Source organism: Pleurodeles waltl, chromosome 8, assembly GCF_031143425.1.
Source record: "Pleurodeles waltl isolate 20211129_DDA chromosome 8, aPleWal1.hap1.20221129, whole genome shotgun sequence".
Classification (NCBI taxonomy): domain Eukaryota; kingdom Metazoa; phylum Chordata; class Amphibia; order Caudata; family Salamandridae; genus Pleurodeles; species Pleurodeles waltl.
Genome location: NC_090447.1, coordinates 1,418,783,622 through 1,418,811,148, shown reverse-complemented (window position 1 = coordinate 1,418,811,148; position 27,527 = coordinate 1,418,783,622). Strand labels below are relative to the sequence as shown.

The window sequence follows — 27,527 nt, the reverse complement described above, 5'->3', positions numbered from 1 at the left end:
CAGCACTCCACACCCAAGTCAGAATCCACCGTCAGGTAGGGCACCAGCCTTTAATAAATTTCCAGCATTTTTAATATAATAGAAATATGTAAAAATGTAACTCAGCATTTGTTCACCATCTCATAGCAGGAAAGGACATGCTATTTTCACAGGTAATATACTTAAACAAGTTATTGAAGCCTAAATATGAGCATAAGTAATTGTGAAATTGGAACTTCATACTTGAGTAAAAAGGTTTAGCCCTTCTCAATAAAAGTCAAATGTGTTGCTGAAGTTTTAGTATCCTGAATGGTCTGCTACCTAGTGAGATATCTGTTCTGGCCTTTCATAGATGACACACTTCATGCCAAGAATACAGAAAGTAAAATTTGATAAGACTGTCCTTCTTTATATGTTATGTCCTCACTTCTCAATTTGTTATTTTTCCCTTCAGTCTTTTGATGACTTTGACAAGTGGAAATTGTTCGTTCGAACACCGCTTGTTTACCCTGATAACACTCTTGGAGAAAGAAAGATTGCTTTTGTGACAGAAAGCACTTGCCCACAAACTGAAGATATACCCACGGTTCCTGGCTCTTCTAAAAAGGTGAGATTTTTGTTTCATCCTTGAATATTTATTCTGTGGACTTGAAGGAACATTAACGTCCAGCTACACAGTAGGTTTAAATTGTGTTCCTCTCTGATCGGTTGTGACAAGTACACTGAAAAAGCGTAACTAATATGGGTTTATAGAAGTTGGCATTGCGCCCAGTCTTTTTAAGTTTAAAAACTCAGAATTAAAATGTTTTCCACGTTTTTTTAACTGAAAAATAATGTTTAAAAGATCTTATTAGGAAAGCATTCAGAGAACTTTTAGTAATGAATAATTACAAAGGAGCTGGTAGATATTTGAGTCCTATGAACAAAAAATTGAATCGCCGTAGTAATAACATTAAAACCAAGATAAATCTTCTCTTGGGCTGTTTGCTATATTTGCATACTTGTGGGAGTATACAATTGATTACTAAAATCTGTGAACTGCAGTTTAAAATCATTCACTTGCACATGAATTTCATATCAAATTCATAGATATTATTGATGAGACAAAATTACAGTCTCAAAAAAACACTAAACCCACACATTGCAGAAAGCGTAAATCTTTTTTCGATTAAAAATTAATCCTTTAATAAATCGGTAACTTGCTGAATTTTTCACACAAAATAAGCCATATTCCGATTCCCTATTTTTTAGTGTTGAGGGCAAAGTGCTCTGTCCCTGGTGTAATCCCTCTATGGGCTTTTAACCACACCCATCTGTTTGGTTGGTTTGTGGGATTTCCTTTTACAATTCGCTTCATTTCATTAGTGAAAGGCATGCATACGTCATGCCTTTTTTCAGTGTTTAGAAAACGTACTAGGATCTATGTTTTCTGTATGGTTTCTGGACTACTTTTTCTCTTTATTTCACAGGCAGCGCGATCTCGCTGGGCAGTAGTCAAGTGCTTTGCATTACATTGACCATGTTACAAGGCTAATTGCACTTTTGACGGTTACATGGATAATTGCACTTTAGCCGCTATGTTTCACTGCAAGCGAACTTCTGTTTCCTTTTGTGTGTCTCCGTCACGATTCATGGTGGCCTGTGGGCTTGCTTATGTGAAACTGTTTAACTTTTCAGTTTATGTGGCAAGAAAAGTCTGGTTAGGAGTTTAAAACGCGAATAGCTCTAACTTGAGAAAACGCCAGACCTGTTGAATTGGAAATGCTTGTTATTACATAATTTGTAAGTTGTTTCTCATCAGTACACTGTATAATATAAAAAGCAGAGATGGATCTCTACAAATCGTTGATGCAGTGTTTCTTGGTTCTTTTGATGGACCTTACCTTCTTCAGGACACAGCATAAAAGCAAACGTCTAATAATTTCTTTATTATTTTTTAGTTTTCTGACCTCCCAATATTTTCTTACAACTGCTAAAAATATAAAATTATCACATTCATTAATATACTTATAACACACAGCATCAATATTAAATATAACAGCCGTAAAACTCACTGTTCCACAGTGTGGCATTAGTGAGCATATTTCTGTTATATCCCTCTAGCTCTGATTACTTCATAATTCCACTAATTCCTTTTGGTCGGGTATTAAATCCATTTTGCCCAATTAACCATTCTAAGAGTCTCACTCAGTCTTGCGTATTACGATATTGTAAGCCTGCCATCCTTTCAAGCTAAATATTTGTAGCTATAACTTAGATATTAAATATTAGCCCACATACTATTTCACCTGTCGTATTGTTCCTATCCTCCCATTGCACTGAACATACCCAGCCTAAAATATTTTAAACAGTGTGCTTCTTTATTTTTTATCAGAAATGTTTTACAAGTATTCTTACCTTGGCTCCTTAAAGGGCTATGATCCTTCTATAAGAATATTTCATCCATTTATACTTGGATTCAGCCCATTTTGGGGTAGGGAACTGTTAGAAATTGTGTCTTTGGTTGGCAGTCAGGTTACCCCCTGTCCAAGCAAGGACCCTCACTCTAGTTAGGGTAAAAGAGAATCACACTCCGTTAACCCCTGCTCACCCCCTTGGTAGCATGGCAAGAGCAGGTAGGTTTAACTTCAGAGACCAGGTGTAAAGTATTTGTACCAACACACACAATAATGCAGTAAAAACACCACAAAATGACTCAACACAGGTTTAGAAAAATAGCCAATATTTATCTAAACAAAACAAGACCAAAACATCCAGCATACACATCAGGTCATGAATTTGTAAAGACTAAACTCAAAAATAGTGCTTAGAAACATAAAATGCTTCGGTGAGGTGATAGCATGGCGTTGTGATGGAGTCATTCCCAACAATCTGACGTGAATGGCGCCGGTGCGGAGTCATGCAGACCCCCAGGTACAGTACCTTAGTAAACTGTGAGAACAAGTCGGTGCGCGGAGTTGGGGGATCGTGGCGTCGCTGGATCCGAGGCGGCGTCCGTTCTGGTGTTGGGGGGCGAAGGATTGGAGGCGTCACAAAGAGGCGTCTGACCCTTGCTGTGGAGGTGAGGTGGCGTCAACGCGTAGCGTTGAATCTGCGCCCTTTGGGCAGCGTTGGTCATGACGTGGTGCAGTGACTTCCACGGAGCCGTGGACTTCGGTGGGGCTGCAGCAGGGTTGGGCCTGCAAGGGTCGTCTCACTCCAGCGAGGACCACGGAGTCGGTTGCAGGCTGTGTCACAGGGTTCGACAGCGATGTCGGTCCGGAGTCAGTTTGCTTGGATTTTCACCAGCTTCTCCTTTCAAGGGCCAAGGGACTGAATAGGGCACCACTTGTCAGGGCAGTCTCAGCAGAAAGTCCAGATGATGGTAGGGGTAGTCATTGATGGCCGCGAGACTTCAGAACAGGGAGCAAGCTCAGTTCAAGCCCTTGAAGATTCTTCTCAAGTAGGAATAGACAACAAAGTCCAGTCTTTGTCCCCTTTCACAGGCAGAAGCAGTTACTGCAGGATAGTTCCATAAAGCACAGTCACAGGCAGGGGCAGCACTTCTCGTCAGCTCTTCTCCTTGGCAGAGATTCTGCTTGATTCCAGAAGTGATCTACTTTTCAGGGGTTTTGGGGGCTCTTCGTATACCCCTTTCTCTCTTTGAAGTAGGCCTTCTTCAAAGGAAAGTCTCTCTTGTTTGTGAGAACCGTCCTTGCCCAGGCCAAGCCCCAGACACACACCAGGGAGTTGGAGCCTGCATTGTGTGAGGGCAGGCACCCCAGCTCCCTTTGTGTCACTGTCTAGACTCTGGAGAGAGGTGCACACAACCCAACTGTCAAACTGACCCAGACAGGGAATCCACAAACAGGCAGAGTCACAGAATGGTTTAAGCAAGAAAATGCCTACTTTCAAAAAGTGGCATTTTCAAACACACAATCTAAAAACCAACTTCAATGAAAGATTTATTTTTAAATTGTGAGCTCAGAGACCATAAACTCCATATTTCTATCTGCTCCCTAAGGAAATCTGCACTTTAATAATATTTAAAGGCAGCCTCCATGTTAACCTATGAGAGAGATAGGCCTTGCAACAGTGAAAAATTAATTTGGTAGTATTTCACTGTTAGGACATGTAAAACACATAAGTACATGTCCCACCTTTAACATACACTGCACCCTGCCCATGGGGCTACCTAGGGCCTACCTTAGGGGTGCCTTACATGTATAAAAAGGGATGGTCTAGGCCTAGCTAGTGGGTACACTTGACAAGTCGAATTGGCTGTTTAAAACTGCATACACAGACACTGCAGTGGCAGGTCTGAGCCATGTTTAGAGGGCTACTAATGTGGGTAGCACAACCAGTGCTGCAGACCCACTAGTAGCATTTAATTTATAGGCCCCAGGCACCTCTCAGTGCACTTTACTAGGGACTTATTAGTAAATCAAAAATGCCAATCATGGAAAGCCAATTTACACATACATTTTACATAGGAGCACTTGCACTTTAGCACTGGATAGCAGTGGTAAAGTGCCCAGGGTGACAAAAACAGCAAAGACAGAGTCCAGCACACATCCACAACCTGGGAAACAGAGGCAAGAAGTTAGGGGAGAAGACGTCAAGAATGCCAAGTCTGACGGGAACCTTATTCCTATCTCAGAAAAATCCACACCCATTTTCAGAAACTTCCATTGCGCAGTTTGTTGTTTACGCAATAGCCAATAATTTAATTTAACATTATTTAATTATTGACATTTATTTACATGCCATTTCAAATATTGAACATATCTAAACTACTGTATGGTTAAAACAACACACCTTTCCAAATACTATGATCTCAATGAGGGTTTTTCATCTCTGTACCCCACTTGCACATTCAGGTGTATCATACTTGATAAGTTGATCTTATCCCTGTCTTCTTAAATAGTAATCATAAACTGGGAAATGACATGTACCTGAAACACATCAAGATAATACTAAAACTGATTCCATAAATCTTGTCTCACTTATCTTTGAAAAGCAAACCTATTCTATGAAGCCATATTCACAGATACACCACTCTAAAATTGTAGGGCCTTGTACCCAATACATGTCCTACTCTAACAAAAAAAAAAAAACATCTGAACATCCAAAGGTACTCAATTAACCGGCTTCACAGTTAAAAACAGCATTTACTCTTGCAGAGAACATTGCCAAATACAGTAAATAAAAAGCTTCCTTTTATTCAAAATACATCAGCGTGTGAGCACAAATATGAAAAATGTCTATGTCTGTACTTCACTTTGAAATCAAATTTTAAATCCACAGCTGTACGTACATTTAATGTGCAGAAAAACATCACCAGTCTCCAACTAGGACAATGTACTTCCCTCAGCTATGCCAAATCCTATATTGAAAATATTTAATTTAGGACCCTCGGTAGGAGGCTGGCCTTCTATGTGGTGTGCAAAACTAGGCACACTGTGCAGGGGGTTCAGGCAGTGATAATTTGTAAATAAAAATGTGCTGGTGCCCAAAGCCCTCCTCTTAAACTTGCGGCTGCTGCAATTAAATGTGCAAACATGGAATACTGAGGCAGTGTAATCCTGGAGTCATCGCGGGCCTCTTCAGTCCATTGAACGCCACGCCCTGCCCCTTCTGCTCACTCCTGCAGCTTTCTGCTTTCTCCAATTGTGACGCCTTTTCGTTTTTCTCTTCCTCCATCTTTCCCATATGTGTCTTTTGCTGGCAGTAAATACTTGGGGCAGAAACATAAGTGCTGGCCCTCAAAAAGAAGTGCTGGTGCCCCGCACTAGAAACACCAAGCACAAATTAAGCACTGGCTCCAGGCAACCACACGTTGGTTTATAGAGGTAAAAACTAGATCATCTAATGCTCTAATTTATATGGTAGCTTGGTCGAGCAGTTAGGCCAATCTTGGAGAAGTGCAAAGCATTTGTTGCACTCACAGTATCAATCATGCTTCTCACACATTCAAAGGAATAACTCGAGACCAATTTATAAAAATACTTCCGATTTTTATATACATTTTAAGACCAAAATTATCAAATTTGGTTAAGTACTTTTGAAGATATGGATTTTTGAGGTTTTAATAAATGCAGTCTTTCTCTGCGTAATTATGCATCATAGGAATCAATAGGAAGACACCTTTAAAAAAAAAAAAATGATATAAAATCACACAGTTGCTTTACTAAGTACCACTTTTGCAGGTTGGTCGAAGTCATCTGTGGACACACTGTGCCAGCTGGAGAAGTTCGGGCGGCTCCCGGTTCCAGCAGGAGCAGTGTTGGAAAGTCTCTTGGAGCTGGTGCAGGGCTAGTATGGGGTACCACTGGCAAGTTTACAGGTGGTTCCTGGGGGTCCTTTTTGGAGTGTCGAGGTCTCAAGGGGTGAGGGACCCTTGGGGCACAGCTGGTTCTTCATTGCCAGGAACAGGGCGGCCGGGTGCAGAGCGCATCGGTGAGCCAGAGGCTGTGCGCAAAGATGCCCTCTGGATTTGGAGGTAGGTCTCTTTAAGGGTTGCTTACAGGACAACGGGGGCACTCTGGTGGGAGGTCCGGGGTGTTCCTGAAGTCCCTCGATTAGAGCTTCCTCTTGGTGCTTTTTCAGCTCTGGGTAAGCTGGTTTTCCTGATGTCTGATGTCAGCTGACCAGTATCCAGGGTACTGGTACAATTTGGCCACTTGGGGGCGCAGTGCCACCAAATTTGGCACACTTGCAGTGTTTGTCCTCATGGTTGTTGGTGTGTCGTCTGGTCTGGCTGCAACTTCCTGTTCCTGAGTTGGCTGCCAGTCAGTGATGTGATCCTCACTGGCTTCTTGGATTCTTCTTTGTTGCAGAGTGGCACCTCCACTCTGGAGGGAGTTCTTGCATGACTAGCGAAGCCTTGAGATCCTCTGGGGTTTGTGAGGTCAGTCCAGTTGTCCAGCAGCGGCTATTGTCTGGTTCTGGTTGCAGTAGGCAGAGTTTGGCTGCGTTTCTTGGTGCAGCAGGTCCACAGTTCTCGTGCCTTGGATCTTCTTTGTGCTGGTCTTCTTTGTCCTTCAGATCTGTTTCCCTGGTCTAGGGATGCCCACTAAATACTGAATTTAGTGGGCGTTTTAGGGGAAACCTGGTAGTGTCCAATGGAACACTTACCTTTCGGTGGCTACACCCACTACAGTGACCACTTCCTGTGGGAAGGGTCACTTCCATTTCCCTGATTGGCTCTTTTCCTTCCATCTAAGATGGAGGAAAATGAAATGGAGTGTGTACCTCGCAGGCAACACCTGAAGGGTGGTGCGTGCCAGGTGGGGCCACTCCCTGTACTCTTTGTGTGGTTTTCTGCCTTTGCTCCAGACAAAATTGGAGGTTTGCAAAATGTGTGACCATTTGCTGCTAGCAGCAGGCCTGGGGGTTGAGTTTCAAAGTTGGTAAGCCCTTTGAAGCTCACCGCCAGGGCAGTGCACATTCATTAGGGAGGGGATGTTAGCACCTCCACCCAGGAAGGGCTTTGTTCTACAAACCAGAGCGACAGCTCTTTCCCAAAGATTGTAGATTGGGTGTCTGGGGGTGGTGGGCTGGATAGAACCAGTCAACAACCATGCCAGAGTAGTTAGCTTTTGCAGGGGGCACCTCTAAGGTGACCCCTGGGTACATTTAGGGATAGATCCAATACTGGTAACAGTTTGGATTTATCATTCTGAGTTGTTAGATACCAAACAACCCAGGGTTCAGAGTGGCGATCATGTAACTGGGAAACTCGTACTGACCAGTGTCCAGCACATGTATTAAAATGGCTGCTCTGTTCACTCACTATGTCTCAGGTTTGTCAAGGACACAGTGGTGGCATACTGCTCATGCAGCTATGCCCTCACATATAATATGGTGACCCCGCCTTAGGGCTAAAAGACCTGCCAGAGGGTGTCTTATCCAGAGTGTATGGTGGACAGGGCACACAGGCAGTGTGCTATGTCAGGTTTGTGTTTTAGGCTTGCACCAGGACACTCAGCCTGCAGTGGTAGTGCTGGGTGCATCTGGATGCATGGCCCTAGAGGGTGCCACTATCAGTGCTGCTTCTCCAGAGGCCTACCCTTAGTACCCCATGCCCCATACTAGGGACTTCTAGTGGTAGCTAAAGGTGTACCCAATCGTGCCAATGCATCACAACCGTTTTAGGGAAAGCGCTCTGGCTCAGGGAACCCTGGTTAGCAGGGGCCCTAGGCACTACAATTTCTAGGCCACATCATACATCAGGCAAAATGTGGGGGCTAACTGTCGAAAAGAGGCCTTTTTTCACACCCTCCTTTTGCAAATCTATTTGAATGTATATTACAATCTATACTAGGCAGCACTGCCACACATTCAGATATTTTCCTTCAAGGAACGCCAGGACAGTGATGCAGGTAACACGTCAAAACGAAAAGGAAATGGATACATCCTCATCCCTTGTAAAACTCTGTGTTTACTGTGCTCGGCGGTCTTTCCTTTCTACTGATAGTTATGTTTCCTTACAAGGACTTCATTAATCCACCCGGTATGTCAGTCCCTAATTTGGCTCCCTTAATTACAATTACCTGTACGAACGCCTCCTTCACTAACTTCCTCTTCCGATGTAAGCATCCTGTGTTGTCTAGTCGTGTAAATGGAGGGTTTGTCTATACGTAACTGGTTTTATACTACAATCCACAGATTTTAGGAATCAATCATATGCTTGCATAGTTGTGAAAATATAGCAAATACTCCAAGAGAAGGTTTTCCTTGTGAGTTAAGGTTATTTCTAAGAGGCTTTTTGTTGGCTGGTTGGGGTATTAATACTGCCCATTTGGTTCGCAAGGGTTCTTCTTTGTTTGTATTAGATATTAAACTGCAACACTGGATTAGGGTACATCGTAAAACAAAATCCAAATCTGGCATGATACCAGACCTCCAGGAGAAGTAGGGGACATGGCACTATGAGTAAATTTAAGACTAGCGCTAGGCAACTAAGATATTTTGCAAGTCGTCGAGAGCAGTACACTACTAGTATGCAGACTCTGTTATATTGTTGTTTAAATGTTAACTAGTGAGTATTTGCGCACTGTACGTACCTAGTGCATGTTTTAGTTGCTTATTGCGTCCCCCAAATTTATTTAAAAAATCTAAATGAGAAGTATTTGCTTTGGTAGAGATATTAAGCAACTTCCATGCACTGTTGGTCCAACAGCAGTATTTAGAGTTATATAGACAGAAATAGGCGTTCTGAAAAAGTTTTGCATGTCCAAGAAATGATTGGTGCGGCAGGTTTGAACGGTGAAATAATGAACACTTCTGCGATTGGTTATAGTGAAGATGATTGCTCCCTTTATTCCGTTCCTTGTTACTCTGCTGCCATGTTTACTCGGACATGATTTGTGATGTGTCCATGTCAATGCCTGACCCGTCCTTCATCTCTGAGAGGTTTGTGCTCACCGTGTGTTCAATATCGGCAGGGGCGTAGCTTCAAGGGGCGTGTATGGGGTGCTACGCACCCTAATAAATGTATTTTGCAATACATAGTTGGATATGGCTGCTTTCAGTCGGTTATGGTGCAGTGTCTGTCGGATTTCACCAGGAAAGTTTACATATACACAGACAAAAACGCACGCCCACACTCTTTTCCTCACTCTTTTGGAAAGACTTACAAAATGTTGATTATTTCACAAAATAATGCTTTCTCTCACTTAGCGCCTCTACCAATCCTCTCTTTTTCCCACGCCCCTTAAGTCCCTCTCGTGCACCTTGGTTATCGAATAATGTATTTTAACATTATGTGATTGTTGAGAAATCTGAAGCCGCCTCCCCCCCAAAAAAAAAAAACCTCACTGACCAGGCAACCCCCTGTTTATTGGCATTTTAATTATGTGCAGAGATTATTCTTTAGTGTGTAAGGTGTGCAGTGTGGTCCATGGTGTGTGCTGACAGAGTACGTTACTTTTCATTGTTGTGTTTACGTGTACAAGTGCTCGGGTGTGGCCAGCTCCTCATATAGTGATGGATTATTTTATTGTTGACGGTGTCTGAATTACCGGCATGCGCTGTTTTCGTAATTTTCAATTAGTTTGGGCATGTTTAGTTGTACATATTACTTGTGAGTAACTACTGGGTTTGACATGCCAGCAAACATATATATTTCTTTTCGACTACCTGCTGTGGGAAGGTTTTAGGAGTTCATAGCTGGCCTGATCTTCTGTGAGCGTATCTGTAAAGGTTGGTTAATTTGCTCGTGTTTAATTTCTCTCGGTATCTGGTTGAGGTTGAATAGGATGACCAGGCGTTCCGGATTTTCACCAGCTGTCTTTGCTCATGTCTCGGTTTTTAGGGGGTCGCAAGAAAACGGTGGGAGGTAATTTATTTGAGTTTTTCAAACCAGAGATAGTTATCAGGTGCTATCAGAAAGCAATTGAATTAACATGCATTGCACTGGCTTTAAAAATTGCATTTGATTTATGTTCTTAGTGCCTCTTCAGAAATTCTGCGCTGGTGAGCGCTCCCTGTGCTCGCATGAAGTAAAATCGTAGTCCTCCTTCTGTTTTTGTGAACTATTATCGGATTTTGGCTTTCAAATTCGTCCCTCCATTGTTGAAGCGTCTGGTTGGATGCTTTATTTTTGCTGTCAGTGTTTCATGAAACTTCTCTAGTTCTTTGTCACTAGTAAATGGAGGCTGGTTGTGTCTGCCACTTGAAAATCAAGCGCGGTAGGTGGATGGCACAGCGGGCTGCATGCACCTTGGTGCCATGTATAAGGATGGTGTGTGAGCTTTTATTGAGATCAACGAACTGAGTGCAGCTGTCACGACGACGTCTCTCTCCAGGGGTTTTCAGTTCCTGCTTTTATGGTATGAAATGTGTGTGTAAAATTGCTGGGTGGTACCTATTTGTTTCAGGAGGCCAGAACTTTAAGAACATTTGTCATCCGTAAGTGTGATGAGCGTACAGGGTGCGGAAGGCTTGGCAGTGGTTATGCTGTTTAGATATGGTTAGATGAAACACATGCAATGTAAATCGTAAACCTGAATATTTTTGTGAAATTGTGCGGATTGTTTAACACAAAGATGTTACAATCTGCGCATGTTAGTTGTCTTTAAATGTTCGAAGTAAATATCTAGGCTTTTATTAAGTATCATGTTGTGAATAAGTGTCTTAAAGCATACATTAAAACTTCTTGACTTTCATAGACTGTTCCCATATTTGTATCTTTTCTGGCTCTCTGAAGCTCACACTGAGGTACTGTCATTGTAACTACTGTGCGAGTTACCTTTACTCATGAGATGCACTTGTTCAAGCCAAGGACAAATAATCTAATTCATGCCTCAAAATGTTATTCTTTTTAAATTGGAGGATGCACTTGCAAGTTAGGGCCTGCCCGAATCGGTTCGGCATTTAAGTGAAGCATTGGTATGGAACCGTCCTTTTACAGCCTTGAATATTGTAATGAGTGTATCTTACGAAAAGAACGTGTTGGTCGGGGTATGTTGTACATTTAAGCTAAAAAACGAATTCGGCATTCCTTTTAAAGTGAGTGCGAAGTACTTTGCGCAAAGCACCATACATGTGTTCTCAATCGGATAATTCTTACTCAGTAGTAAAGTGTTTTATTTAACAATAAAACCCCGCCTCCCTCGTCACAGTGCATGAGCTGCGTGGCTCTGCTTTTCATGTGCTCTTACTATGAAGCTATCACGCTGAGGCTGCCGCCCTCTTCACACAGGACGTCTGCGGGCCCTGTTTACTATGAAAATTGCTGAGAACGGGCCCTAACTTAAGGGATGTTTTATAATCTGCATCTCAATGTTTTAGGTCTCTGAAAACGACCTTTTTAGTACCGTAAAGTGAAATCCTGGTTACAAATAAAGGATCCCTTCTGGTACCCATCTGTAGGGGCCCGCATACTAGTCCGGGTTACTTGATCCCCCACAGGCGAGCAGCACCCGTGTCCTGACTCTCTATGGTTTTTGCATTTCCTTTTCCATTCTGTAACCCGCACGCTTCGCCTGCCCCCTACATACTCGCTCGGGTTCACTGAGACAACGAGCCTGTGTCACGGGGCCGGCGGGCTCGATGGAGCAGGGCCTGCTCCGCTTGCCCGCTCTGGGAAATCCTGTTGTTACCCCTAAGCCGTCCTTCCTCTGCTGTGATCCTGAACGCCGGCCCCCGAGCCCCTTCTCCGACCATCCCTGAGAGAGGCCCGGTCCTGAAGGGCCCCGTTTACCCCCAGGGCGGCTGAGTGCGACGCGGCCCCGCGCCAGGTATCGGTTGCCGCGCGACGGTGCTTTGATCGGCGGCCTTGTTTTGGTTGTCCTGCGGCCCACGGGCCTTGTCCCGACATTCTTGGCCACGGAGGATGCACTCCCAGGCGGAACTGTCTCGGCGAGGCGGCAACTTGATCTCGGAGCCGCCGCTTTACTTCAGGCGCGGGGAGGGTTAATTGCACTGCTTGGGTTGAAAGTGATTTTTCCAGACTTCTTTTCAGTCAAAAAGGAAATGTTCTGTTAAGAAGGCTCGGAAAGGTCAAACCTTTTGTGTCTACGAGGGGTAGGCGTCCTTCACAACTTTCCAGCGGCACCACGTCTGTTCGCATTGCTGTCTGGGTTCATGATGCTAGTATGGGCTTTTTAACTTTATACCATTTTGGGCGCCTTGTTTTGTGCTCCGGCTGAGTTGATGACTAACTACTCCATTGTAGGCTTCTTGTTTTGGGGAAAAAAAATAGTTTTCGCTCACCGTACTCCAGTTATTCTTTCTTCACTCATGCCACTTCAACCCTGTCTTGCGCGATGCATGTGTCGTCCTTCTTTTCCACGCCATGGCCCCTTCGTGTGTGGTTTTCTTCCGCGTATCTACGGTGTGATTTGTTACTTTGCTCTTGTATGTCCGTTTTCTCTGGCTCCACTGCATGTTTGCTTTGCTCTGTGACATGGGCCCCATTGCCTCTGTTTATTTAGTTTATATTCCCAGACCCTTTCATGTGCACACACCTTTGCCTCCAGTCTCATGTCAGATTTCTTGCCCTCTTTGTTTGTAGCATTTCTTTATTAACCTTATCCGCAACTCTACACAAATAACAAATGACATAGGTGGTGCGTGTACAGAGGCCAAGTGGTTGTTTATTCTGTGCTAAAGGAGTATCAAAACTAGCTGTGCCGGCTGATGAATAACAACATGCCTTGCTAGATATGTAGGCCATAACTGCATCCTACAGTCACACCTCGCCACTTGCATTAGGTCCTGGAATGTGGTAACAGGCGCTGTAAGGGAAGGTGTGTAGGGTGATGTGTGCGCACAAATAGGGTAAAGATGAGTAATGTATCTGCGTGTGAATTAGGGGTAGATGGCCCGGCCATGAATGCGAAGTCCGTACACGGCTGTTACCAACCAGACTGAGAGAGGCATAGCTCATGATGTTCATCAAGCGATGTGGGGGAGAGGATATGGCGTAAGTAGCCGAGCTACAGACTGTGGTGCTGAGGAACCAAGTTGAAGTCTCCGCATGGGCTCAACATCCTGTGACTCTGGACAAATCACTTAAAATCCCTGTGCCTACCAAAAAATGAATGTGTCCTTGTGTAATGCAGTTGGTGCTCATGTAAAGCGCTCCAATACCTTTGAGTCGTGTTGATGCGCTATATATATATATATATATATATATATATATATATATATATATATATAGAGATAGATAACACTGCAAAAAAAAAAAAAAAAATGGCAATGCGCATTAGTATGAAAATTAAAACAAACCTCTGCTCCAGGGAGTCAAACACATGTTTGACAAAGTTATATCAAATGTATAAAGTCGGTGGTTGGGGGTTGACACCGTCAAGAAACTGTACCCAGATTTTCTCGAATTTTTCGGTTTGATCATTCAGCCCGTAGATTAGACTTTGAAACATTTACTATTGGGCACATCTCATTGTGCCATTCAGTGTATGATAATATATATGCAGACTTCCAGTGTTGTAAAATACACATCTTGGATTTCACTAACCATCTCCTCCAGTGGTAGATATTCGCAGTGCTTTCTTAGAGGTTGTGGAGCATCACCAGTTGCGCAGAAGATCTGGGAGTGTGGTTTTCTGTACTCGACAGATCATTGAATATAGACTGCCAGGTTTTCCCAATGATGGACAATCCCTTAATAAATGCATCAGAGTACCTCCTCCTTTTCGTGAGAATGCCAACAGGTTCCTCTTTAACTAAGTTTTGCTTTGAAGATTCTCGAGAGGGTCCAATATCAGTTATGCAATACCTTGCGTAGGTGGTCAATAGCTGGCAGCAGTAGAGCCCTTGATGGAGTATTTCAACAGTGATCTACATCAGTCTCTGTCTCTCATTATGTAGTCAATCACTTGAAACAGCCCAGCACTTTCTGAGCAACATTGATGTTGTTTGTGGTTCTGATTGTCATGAGGCTGGTGAAATCTTGTATGGGAGGAGTTGTCTAGACTTTTGTCTGTTTCTTACAGTGATGTGTCCATGTCAGTGAGTTGTAGGGCTACCAGCAAGCAATCAAGGTGATTCACCGTAAAATATCCAGAAACCTTACCTCCATTGTGAGCAAAAATGTGGCTGGTTCAAAGGGTCTGTATTGTATGTTCCTCTTTTTAAAATCAGAGTGGAGTGCATAGAAGGACCTGCATGTGTGATGCATTTCTGTGGAAAAGTCTGCTGAAATATGTATGGCCTGAACATCATGAGTAAAGGAGTCTTGTTTCTTTGCCAGCTGGTGTACCCGCCTTTCTTGTTGGTGTCTAAGAAAACCTGGGATGATGGCTGTTTGTTTACACTGGATAGTGTTTTTTCGCTTTTATTCTGTGGGTCTTTGGGATTCAAGAGGTGGTGTAAAGACCATTTTTATCAATGTTTTTAGGATTATCATTCCCCCAATCGGGTGTCATGTTTAGGTGGTTATGTTAGACAGCCATCATTCAGAGATGCCTAGTCTTTGATGTAGTTCCATGAAGTCTAATCTTGTGATTAAACCTCCGAGGGAAGATTCAAGATTTTCCGTTCTATTGTTCCCTTTGAGGCCCCAACTGCTGAGGTTTTTTCTTGAGCTCGTCTCCTGGCTGATGTCAGCTGTTTCTGCTTCACTAGACAATGATATCTACTTCCCACTATGGGAAACTTCATAGAAGTTATTTGAAGGTGCGAGAGGATGACCTTGTTCTCCATCAATGTAGGAGTGCTCACTCAGGGGGAATTTGGCAGATGGTGCAGGGAGTACCCGGTCCAGGGCCACCATGAGGCAGGAAGATTCAAGGAATGCTCCACAGGAGTGAGGATATTGATTCTAGTGCTCTGTGGTTGGTCCCTGCGTCCAGTATGGTTCTTATATGCAGACTCAGGTCCTAGATAATGTGGTGTGACATGGAGACATCAAGGAAAGCTGAGGCCTACTGGTGACAGATAGGTCCCCCAAAGCCAAGATACCCAATTTTGGCAGGGGAGTACAGGGCAATTCAATTCACTTGGAGCTCAAGAGTAATAACTTCTGGAGTCCTAATGTCCGAAGACTCACTTGACTCATCTCATTCCTCAGTCCTTTACACACACACCTCCCATAGGAAGCAGACATGGCTAGGAAAAGTGTAAGGGTACATCTCTGTGTAGGCAGAAGGCTGAAGGTTTGCACTCAAACAAGAATATTCACCTTTTTGTTTTTGATGGAATTACAGTAGTCCTAAGGCTTGTGATAATGTATCAAGTTTCCATCTCTGGGGCTTTGTGGCTTGTGATAATGCATCAAGTTTCCATCCCTGGGGCTTTGAAGAGTTGCTTAATCAAGATGTGATGTACCTGCTTATCAGATATAAACACAGTTGTCCTTGAATGGCGGGAGAGTCATGGGTCAGCTGTAAATAAGGCCAGCACTTTCAGAGTAATTGCGATTACAGATGGGACGGGTAGTTAGGATGACTACTCTTTTGGAACATTTATGGGTGGTGTGGTAAGGGAGTAGATCCGTCTGACTTTCCCACATAATGATTATTGATTTCAACTAAGGGGTACCTGTCGTATGACAACACAGACTCTTAGGAAATCCACCCTCTGCCTCTATTGCCAGTATGCTTGTCCTGTACCATGCTTGTCCTGTATCGTGGAGAAGTGTGGCTCAATGGTTAGAGCGGCAGACCCTGAAGCAGAGATCTGGCTCAAGACCAGGGTTCAAGTCCCGCTTCAGCAGGTCTTGGGCTCAATTCCCCTTGACCAGATAATTCTCGCCTCGGTGCCTAATCTAATTCATGGGTCCCACTCTGCAACTCTGGGCAATAGCTTGCTTAATCTCCACAACGGCCCCAACAGCGCTTGGATGCCTGGCTTCACCCTGGGGGTGCTCAGGAGTGGGTGCCTCACAGGGAAAAGCCAGGAGGGGTTCCATAGCGGTATGAGTACAGCGCCTTGAGACCCTAATGGGTGAGTAGTGCGCTATACAAGTGCTAATTTACATTTACATTTTACCATCTGCTTCCCCATCTTTCCCCATGTTCAAGTTTATACTTCTTATTATTTGTTTCCAATTACCTGCGACCTCTGTGAAATTGTGCATATCTGTCTACCAGGGCCCGAGCAACACCACTTCCCTCTTGTGTGGGAACACAGAAGTCGTTGTATTTTTACAGGGAGTCACCACCTCAGTCTAAGATTTGGATCTTTACTTAGACTACATTGACCATCGAGAGCTTATCAGTAAGAGACTCATACTCTTATCAGTTAGATACTTATAAATAAAAATGTTTTCCCATGCTTTTTTACCTATGTAAATGCTTCTATTGAAGTTCCTAATAAAATAGAAGTAATATAAAAACAAGACTAAGGATCAAAACTATTTAACAAACCGTGAAGGGTGGGTTAGTTTATTGGGGGAGATTATATTCTCAGTCTTGGCACCAGCAATTCACTTAAGTGGGTTAAACACATGATTAGTGGACAGTACACATTTATTTGGCGGGGGCATGGATTTTACAGCCAGTTGAGGGACTAGAAAGCTGGAAATTAAGAAGACTAGATTCTTCTGTAAGGCTTTTCTAGTCGACTAAAGGCCATTGTAACTCAAGCTGAATCAGTAGTATGTTTTCCATCAAACTTCTAGCTCGGAATGCTGTAATTGGATGATGGTAATTTGTATCATGGATATCATAACCTGTTCTTTCCAAAATAGCCATTTGTATACCATAAAATAAACAGCAGTAGTTGAAAAGTGCAATTCACTTGAACACCAAAATACTGAATCAAATGAGCTACGTTTTAGATTTCTAAACTGTATTGCAGTAAATATGTGCCTTTCTTCCTGTCCTCTCAGCCCTCCCAATTTACCAGTAACTGTGAGTGCTTTTATCTCTTCTTAGATACAGTGGTCAGACTACTGTTTACCAGTGGCATATAATCCCGGAGACCCAAGTGAATTAATCGCTGAAGCAAGTGTGGACAATTTCAGCATTCTGGGAATAGCATTCATGGAAAACAGACTGCAAATGGATAATGGAATAGTTCCACAGAAGTTAATGTGTAAGTGTTCACCCCTAGAGTTTCTAGTATGTAGCAAACGTTCTTTTTTATTAATAATGCTATTCCAGTATTACAAGCTGGCTCTTTTAAATTATGTTTGAAACTGGAAACCATACAAGTGGAAGACCTTATGGCTTGAATAAGACGTTCCAACGGAAGATCAGATTCAACACATGGCCTAGACATTCAGGGCCATTCTTATGTAAGAACAGATGGAGAGCCTAAGATTTAATAGCAAGTACACAATATTTCTATTATGAACAAGGGATGTTTTTGTGTAGTAAACAAGGTAAATGGTTTAAGAGCATTGATCAACATCAGCCAACAGTACTTTATGTCTAGACTTTGGGTGGAAAGGAACAGTAATATTTTTATGATGTTTATGCCAATTTTGATGTGTTAAGTAACTAGGGTGAACGCATTTTCATGAACGCTGTCGTTCGTTAGATACTTTCATGCTGAAGACCCAGAAATTTGCTGTTGAGAGGTAAAGGTTACTAGGACGTGTATACACCGTTCCTAAGCATCCATTAGAACGTATCTTTTAGAATTAATTCTGAAAGATAATTATAATTTCAGATTCCTCACCTCATGAATCTCCCTCAGGTGAAAAACTAGATATGGAAATTTTGCAACATCAAGTGGTGCCTTAGCCCCAACTTTGTTCTGGCCCTCCTGGATGTGACATCTCGGAGACCTTTATGGCACCACCTGAGACACGTGCTGCCCTTAAATGTCGATCTGATATGCCTTCTTTCTGAAATTCTTTTGTTTTGCAAATTTTTGCAGTGCTGTAGATTTGTTTCTGACTATTTGAAATCCCTTGTTGGTCTCTTTTCATCCTGCGTTTTAGACAGATTTGGATCTTTTTTTACCGTCTCCAGTGGTCTCCAGGTGTACTCGCGATTGACTGTGTTGGATGAGAAATGCACGGCCAGTCCAGATCTCGATCTGAATCCTGCTCCCAGGATAATTTTGAGGGCTTGACGTTGTTGAAATCACTCTCCATCAGCCTGTTCACATTGGTCCAGTTGAAAAGGGGTTCTTCCTATCAGGTGTATTTCTCAACCTTGAGGCAGATAATTTGTTAGAGATCTTCCTTTGACTCTGTCCTCAGTGCTGTCATTAGACTTGGCTTTTGCCTGGCTGGGAAGAGGAATGGTGCTTGTACCAGGCTTTGTTTCGGTGCCTTTTCCTGGTGTTTGCACCACCTGGCGCTTATCCCACTTAGGTGGTGGTGATCACCCATGGTTTGCTGGTGTTCCTCAGGTGTGCCTTCGGGTCCTAAGGAGTTACCAAGCCTATTACATGCTCCTCTGCCAATAGTTGTTTCCCCGGTGCTGGTCATCTTCTAGGAGATGTTGTGCTCCATCCCGATCTCACTATGTTCTCCTCTCCCACCAGAGACCATCTCAAACTATTTAACATTGGCATCATGTCTGGTGCAAGACTCTCACTTGGTTTGCTGGGTATGCTAAGGTAGTCAGACTGCTCCTCGTGAGGCATCTCCTGTTGCCTCGCAGTCTCTATCCCAGAGTCCTCCAGGCATTTAGCTTGCTCCTCTGGTTCTTCTGCTTCCTCATTATGACTTTCAAGAAGGTGTGTGAGGAGTTGGATGATAAGAAAATGTTTTACGCCTTCTCTTCCAGTGATTCTCACAGAAAAGTCTACCATACCTTCCATTTTGCCATTGGATGGGTTCTGTGTAAAAGTGAAGAAGCGTTGGATTTTCCGCAACCAATGCAGAGGCTTAAGCAAATTTCTTGACGGAAGTTCTCCAGTCTGGTATTTTCACCCAAAATTCCTTGTTGCTCTTTAATGAGATGCTGATTTAATCTATTAAGTTTGGTTGGAATAGGCCGACCCCTGCTTCAGTGGTCTGTGGTTGAGTTGTATAACGTTATCGTGGGACTGCTAACAATGTTGCTTTTCTTTCCTCTAACCCTGGGTCTGACGCCTCTTTCACAGAGTTGACAACAACCCTTCCTCTCCGACGTTGTGAGATGACTGGAATTGAATTGATACACTGGGGAAGAATGTTTTGTCATTACGGGGTACAGCCCTCTGCCTCTGTATATCATATGCCTTCTGGCTCACCACTCCCATGCTGTTTGGGAGATGGTGCAGCGGGTAGTTCTGCTTCTTCCTAATCATGTGAGCTGCTGTTTTTCAGGATGGTTTTGGCGCAGCTAAGCCGTTCTTTAGGCTTTACCTTGACACAGTGGAATCAATGGCCATGTCATGATTTCGTTTATATTATTCTATTGTATTTCTGTATTTGGTGCTCCTGATGTTCTGAGGGCTCTCCAGGCTGACTTGTTGGATTTACCATTTGAGGACAGGAACTGAATGAATTATGAAGACACAGATAGGGGCATGTTACTCTTATGCACGATGGAGGCATGGACAGCCTGTAGTTCATTTTAGGCTGTGCAAAATCACCAGGCAGGTTGTTATCCCTCCTAGTTTTCACAGCACTGTTTTTATTGCCCTTGTGCATCACGTTCTTGAGGACTGGTGGGTGTTCATGTTGCACATCAAGTCTTTATAATCTGACATATGTGCCCTTTTCTGACTTTCCTTTCTTTGATCACTTTCCAAGGTGTAAACTTCCACTTGATTTATGTTACCCTTGATTGAGTACTAACCAGTTCTTAAAAATGGTCTTTCTTGGAATCCTGTTGTAGGTTCTATTCTTCTACCCCAGTTGGTTTGGTTGTTGAGGCATATGAAAGGCCGTATGATATCCAGTTTGATTTTTATGACATTCTTCGATTGTGCCCCTAATAAACAATGCTTGGCCATAGCTTGGGGGTGGGGAATGGAGGAATGTGCTGAGCAATTTTGGTCAGTGGTGAGCTGCTTGTTCTTCTGACCCCACTCCTCTTCCAAACCTCTTCTTGATATTTGCGGTCTTAAGCTGTTCTGTGTTTCTCTTGCTTTCCTCCACAGGGCAAGTCAGGCTCATCTCAGCCTCTAAGAGCATGGGGAAAAATTATGTGAACTGACGACAGAGTAGAGGATGGTGACATAAATAGCTTTGTGATTGGTGGTGATAAGCTGACTAGGAGCCACGGTGCACCTGTTGGTGCAGGAGAGCTGTCTCATCATTTCTGTATGTACTTTCACGCACATGAGAGATTCCTGAGGTGGGCAATCTGAAAAGACATAGAGAATCCAATAGAAAGATAGTAACCAAAGGTATTTAATATTTTCTTGTGACACACTACCTACAGATGAAATTGTTTAGTTCCAGGCTTCGCTCTTTTTTAATGTAGTAACTCTAGGAGCTCTTTTGGCGAAACTACCTCTCTAGACACTAAAATTATTACATATTTTTTTGTAACAATTTTTATTGAATTTTATTCATTAAGTACAATGACATGCCTCCGGGCCAGCAGTATCCCAAGCAATATATGCATACATAGATGACAACCAGCATGCCAATAGAAGTTACTGTCCATTATATGAAAAGATACCATGTCAAACTCAAACTCCACAGCGCAGTATCCTCCACGTTGACATGTACAACTTAAACCATACATTTATCCCAAGTGGCATTGCGCCTGCCTTCAGAGGTGGTATTCCCCTCAGTGGATGACGACAACTTGCAATCCCTCCGCCCCTCCATCCCAGAGCATGTGCCATGCACAGTGTGCAGTGGGGACAATTACACAAGGGAGGGAGTGGTTACCAGCGGGATTCTCTCTGCAGCCCTTGGCAGCCTGACTGTCCCGGGCCCTGATTAATTGTGCAGCACATCTTAACCCCTTCGCTGCCAGGCCTTTTCCACCTCAGGTGACAGGCCTTTTTTTTGGCTATTTGGGGTAGTTTGCGCTTAGGCCCTCATAACGTTTTGTCCACATAAGCTACCCATGCCAAATTTGCGTCCTTTTTTTCCCAACATTAGCCAAAATACAGCAACAATTTTTTTTTTTTTTTTTTAAACGGGGATAAGAGGGCTGCAGAAGAAGGCTTGTGGTTTTTCCCCCCCTGAAAATAGAACAACAAAGGGTTTGCGGTGCTAAAATCACCATCTTCCCAGCTTTCAGGAACAGGTAGACTTGAATCAGAAAACCCAATTTTTCAACACCATTTTGGCATTTTACTGGGACATACCCCATTTTTACTATTTTCTTTTTTCGTGCTTTCAGCCTCCTTCCAGTTAGTGACAGAAATGAGTGTGAAACCAATGCTGGATCCCAGAAAGCTAAACATTTCTGAAAAGTTGACAACATTCTGAATTCAGCAAGGGGTAATTTGTGTAGATTCTACAGAAAAAACAGCTGAAATTGAGTTGAAAAAAACAGCAATTTTTCTCCACGTTTTACCTGCGATGTCAGATTTTTGAAAGCAATATACCCAGGGGGCCACTCCCCTTTGTGTAAGTATAAAAAAAAAAAAAAAATACCTGGTGTCTAGTGGTTTCTGCCCCCCCGATTAGGCTGATCTGCCCCCGGGGGGAGAGCAGAAATGGCCTAAAAATAATTTGGCCCCCCAGGGAGTGACCCTTGGCTAAGGAGGTCGCTCCCCACATATAAAAAATAAAAATAAAGAAAAAAATGTATCCCTTGTGTCTAGGGTGCTTCTGCCTCCCCGGGGGCAGATCGGCCTAATTATATTAGGCTGATCTGCCCCCAGGGGGGAGCAGAAGTGGCCTAAATACAATTTGCCTCCCAGGTTGCCTAAGGGGTTGCTCCCCATACATAAAAACATAAAGTAAATAAAAAAAAATATATATCCCTGGTGTCTAGAGGTTTCTGCCCCCCCCTGAGGGCAGATCGGCCTAATCATAACAGGCCGATATGCCCCCAGGGGGTGGGGTTGGGGGGGGGGGGTGCAGAAAAGGCCTAAAAACATTTTGCCCCCCTGGGGAGCAGCCCTTGCCCAAGGGGCCGCTCCTCTTATGCGTAAGTATTAAAAAAAAAAAAAATCCCTGGTGTCTAGTGGTTTCTACCCTCCCTGGGGGCAGATCGGCCTAATTATATTACATTCTGCGCCCCCACTCACCCTCCCCCCGGCCTAAAAATAATATGGCCCCCAGGAGAGCGACCCTTGCCCAAGGGGCCACTCCCCTAATTGAAATATATGGAAAATGTCACTTACCCAGTGTACATCTGTTCGTGGCATGAGACGCTGCAGATTTACATGCTGTGCATTATTCTGCCATCTACTGTTGGGCTCTGAGTGTTACAAGTTGTTTTTCTTCGAAGAAGTCTTTTCGAGTCACGAAACCGAGGGACTCCTCCCTTTCGGCTCCATTGCGCATGGGCGTCGAATCCATCTTAGATTGTTTTCCCCGCAGAGGGTGAGGTAGGAGTTGTGAATATAGTAATTGTGCCCATGCAATGGAGTAAGTATGTATGTACATAATGGGCCTTATTGCAATTTGGAGGAGGTGTTAATCCGTCCCTAAAGTGACGGATATACCACCAGCCGTATTACGAGTCCATTATATCCTATGGAACTCGTAATACGGCTGGTGGTATATCCGTCACATTTGGGACAGATTAACACCTCCTCCAAAGTTGTAATCAGGCCCAATGTGTCATAAAGTATTTATTTACAAATTTACACGTTTTACGGTTTTCATCCAGTTTATAACGGCTACAGGCTCCCGGGGAGGTGGGAGGGCGCATGTGAATCTGCAGCGTCTCATGCCACGAACAGATGTACACTGGGTAAGTGACATTTTCCGTTCGATGGCATGTGTAGCTGCAGATACACATGCTGTGCATAGACTAGTAAGCAGTAATCTCCCCAACAAGCGGTGGTTTAGCCTGTAGGAGTTGAAGTTGTCTGAAATAATGTTCGTAATACAGCCTGTCCTACTGTGGCTTGTTTTGTTGTTAACACATCTACACAGTAATGTTTTGTGAATGTATGAGGCGTAGACCATGTGGCTGCTTTACAGATTTCTGTAATAGGTATATTCCCTAGAAAAGCCATTGTGGCGCCTTTTTTCCTAGTGGAGTGCGCTTTTGGTGTAATAGGTAAATCTCTTTTTGCTTTGATATAGCAGGTCTGAATACATTTCACTATCCATCTGGCAATGCCTTTTTTGGATATTGGATTTCCTGCATGAGGTTTTTGGAAGGCTACAAACAATTGTTTTGTTTTGCGAAACTGTTTTGTTCTATCAATGTAATACATTAATGCTCTTTTAATGTCTAACGTATGTAAGGCTCTTTCAGCTACCGAGTCTGGTTGTGGAAAAAAGACTGGGAGTTCCACTGTTTGGGTTAGGTGGAATGGTGATATAACTTTTGGTAAGAATTTGGGATTTGTACGGAGAACTACTTTATGTTTATGTATTTGTATAGAGGGTTCTTGTATAATAAATGCTTGTATTTCACTTACTCTTCTAAGAGATGTGATAGCTATCAGGAAGGCTACTTTCCAAGTTAAGTATTGCATCTCACAAGAGTGCATGGGTTCAAATGGTGGTCCCATGAGCTGTGTTAAGACAATATTGAGATTCCACGAGGGGACTGGTGGTGTTCTCGGGGGTATGATTCTTTTTAATTCCTCCATAAATGCTTTGATGACTGGGATTCTGAAAAGTGATGTTGAATGTGTAGTCTGCAGATAGGCAGATATTGCTGTGAGATGTATTTTAATAGAAGAGAATGCTAGTTTAGATTTTTGTAAGTGTAATAGGTAGCTTACAATGTTCTTTGCAGAAGCATGTAGTGGTTGAATTTGATTATTATGGCAGTAATAAACAAATCTTTTCCATTTGTTTGGATAACAATGTCTTGTAGTAGGTTTCCTAGCTTGTTTAATGACCTCCATACATTCTTTTGTAAGGTCTAAATGTCCAAATTCTAAGACTTCAGGAGCCAGATTGCTAGATTGAGCGATGCTGGATTCGGGTGTCTGATCTGTTGTTTGTGTTGAGTTAACAGATCTGGTCTGTTTGGTAGTTTGATATGAGGTACTACTGACAGGTCCAGCAGTGTTTTGTACCACGGTTGGCGAGCCCAGGTTGGTGCGATGAGTATTAGTTTGAGTTTGTTTTGACTCAATTTGTTTACCAGATAAGGAAGGAGTGGGAGAGGGGGAAAAGCGTAAGCAAATATTCCTGACCAACTCATCCATAACGCATTGCCCTTGGACAGAGGGTGTGGATACCTGGACGCGAAGTCTTGGCATTTTGTGTTTTCTTTTGTTGCGAATAGATCTATTTGTGGTGCTCCCCAGCGTAGAAAGTAAGTTTGTAGGAACTGGGGATGAATTTCCCATTAGTGTGTTTGTTGGTGAGCTCGACTGAGATTGTCGGCTAACTGGTTTTGAATACCTGGGATGTATTGTGCTATTAGGCAAATGTGATTGTGGCTTACCCAATGCCAATTTTTTTGTGCTAAGAGACACAGTTGTGAGGAGTGTGTCCCTCCCTGTTTGTTGAGGTAATACATTGTTGTCATGTTGTCTGTTTTGACAAGAATGTGTTTGTGTGCTACCAGGGGTTGAAATGCTTTCACTGCTAGAAACACTGCCAACAGTTCTAAGTGATTTATGTGCAGTTGTTTTTGTTGAATGTTCCATTGTCCCTGTATACTGTGCTGATTGAGGTGTGCTCCCCACCCCATCATGGAAGCATCTGTTGTGATTACGTATTGAGGCACTGGGTCTTGAAATGGCCGCCCTTGGTTTTAAATTTATAGGGTTCCACCATTGAAGCGAGAGGTGTGTTTGGCGGTCTATCAACACTAGATCTTGGAGTTGACCCTGTGCCTGTGTCCATTGTGTTGCTAGACACTGTTGTAATGGCCGCATGTGTAGTCTTGCGTTTGGGACGATGGCTATGCATGAAGACATCATGCCTAGAAGTTTCATTACAAACCTCAGTTGGTAGTGCTGGTTTGGGTACATGTTTAATATTATATTTTGGAAGGCTTGTACTCTTTGTGGACTTGGAGTGGCAATCGCCTTTTGTGTGTCGAGTGTTGCTCCCAAGATTTGTTGTATTTGGCATGGTTGTATGTGTGATTTTTGGTAGTTTATAGAGAACCCTAGTTTGTGTAGGGTTTCTATAACGTATTGTGTGTGAAGCAGACACTGTTGTTGAGTGCTGGTTTTTATTAACCAGTCGTCTAAGTAGGGGAATACGTGCATGTGCTGTCTCCTTATATGAGCGGCTACTACTGCAAGGCATTTTGTGAATACCCTTGGGGCTGTTGTTATCCCGAATGGCAACACTTTGAACTGGTAATGCACTCCCTGTATTACAAACCTTAAGTATTTCCTGTGAGAAGGATGTATTGGTATATGGAAATATGCACCCTTTAGATCTAACGTTGACATGTAGTCCTGTTTTTTGAGTAAGGGAATCACATCTTGAAGTGTTAGCATGTGAAAGTGATCTGATTTGATGTAAAGATTCAGTGTTCTGAGGTCTAATATGGGTCTCAGCGTTTTGTCCTTCTTTGGAATTAGGAAATACAGGGAGTAGACACCTGTTCCTTTTTGATGGTTGAGTACTACTTCTATTGCTTGTTTTTGTAACAATGCTTGGACTTCTAGTTGTAACAGGTCTAAGTGTTGTTTGGACATATTGTGTGCTCTTGGGGGGCACATCTGGTGGTAATTGCAGGAATTCTATGCAATAACCATGTTGGATAATGGCTAGGACCCATGCATCCGTAGTTATGTTTTCCCAGTTGTGGTAGTATGCGGTAAGTCTCCTCCCCACTGGTGTTGAGTGGTGGGGGTTTGTGACATTGAAGTCACTGTTTGGTTTGAGGGGTTTTTGGGCTCTGGAATTTCCCCCTTGCCTTTGGGAATTGTCCACCCCTGTATGTTCCTCGAAAACTTCCTCTTTGGTACTGGCCCTGATATGTGGGTCTGACTTGTGAGGTGGAAGGCTCTGTGGTTTGGGAACGAAACCCCCCCCCCCTGAATTGCGGCTTTCTAAAAGTGCCTCTGTTTTGTGGGGAGTAGAGCGCACCCATGGCTTTGGCCGTGTCCGTGTCCTTTTTGAGCTTTTCGATTGCCGTATCCACCTCTGGCCCAAATAATTGTTCTTGGTAGAACGGCATATTTAGCACAGCTTGCTGGATTTCTGGTTTAAAACCCGAGCGTCGTAACCAGGCGTGCCTACGAATGGTTACCGCAGTGTTCACTGTCCTTGCTGCTGTGTCTGCCGAGTCTATCGCAGACCTTATTTGGTTGTTTGAAATGGTTTGTCCCTCCTCAACAACCTGTTGGGCACGTTTTTGGTATTCCTTGGGCAAGTGCTGAATTATATGTTGCATCTCGTCCCAGTGTGCCCTGTCGTAGCGAGCCAGTAGAGCCTGCGAATTGGCAATCCGCCATTGATTGGCTGCCTGTGCTGCCACCCGTTTGCCTGCTGCATCGAATTTCCGACTTTCCTTGTCGGGCGGTGGTGCGTCTCCTGAGGATTGGGAGTTTGCCCTCTTTCTGGCTGCTCCCACTACCACCGAATCTGGTGTTAGTTGCTGTGTTAACAGGGTCCGTTGGGGGAGGCTTATATTTCTTCTCCACCCTAGGCGTGATGGCTCTGCCTTTTACTGGGTCCTGGAACACATGTCTGGCGTGTTTTAACATGCCTGGGAGCATCGGCAAACTTTGGTAAGAGCTGTGAGTGGATGCCAAGGTGTTAAATAAGAAGTCATCTTCTATGGGCTCCGCATGCATTGCTACATTATGGAAAGTAGCTGCCCTTGATACCACCTGCATATGTGCAGTGCTGTCCTCTGGTGGTGACGGCCTTGCCGGGTAGCAATCAGGACTATTGTCTGAGACCGGTGCATCATACAAGTCCCATGCATCCGGGTCATCTTGTGTCATCCCCGTGTGTGTTGGCGACTGCATTGGGGGTATAGCTACCGGGACAGGTGTGGTGAATGCAATGGTGAAGGCTGTGGCGAAACCCTTGGTGGTGTCTTGTCTCTTGCCACCTTTGCCCTTGGCTGCATTTCCGACTCCTGGAATGCTAGCTTTCGTTTCATTTTTATTGGAGGAAGAGTTAGAATTTTCCCCGTCTCTTTCTGCATGTGCAGCCTCCTTTGGGTAGGTCTGGCTCTCCCATGCCTAGTTCC

The 27,527-nt window shown here is 43.7% G+C and overlaps 1 protein-coding gene across 4 annotated transcripts in view; it reads left to right on the top strand.

The window, feature by feature from the left end:
* The window catches only part of HLCS (holocarboxylase synthetase), a 678,650-nt gene that overhangs the window by 16,375 nt on the left and 634,748 nt on the right, over positions 1-27,527 (top strand). For 3 of the 4 annotated variants that reach the window (XM_069202536.1, XM_069202535.1, XM_069202537.1), the window contains exons 2-3: positions 434-586; positions 17,304-17,463. In XM_069202536.1, coding sequence (XP_069058637.1) covers positions 17,412-17,463 — 52 coding nt within the window. In that variant the 5' untranslated portion in view covers positions 434-586; positions 17,304-17,411. Of the gene's footprint in view, positions 1-433; positions 587-11,983; positions 12,204-17,303; positions 17,464-27,527 lie in introns of those variants that run through there. The other variant, XM_069202538.1, reaches the window with a different exon arrangement.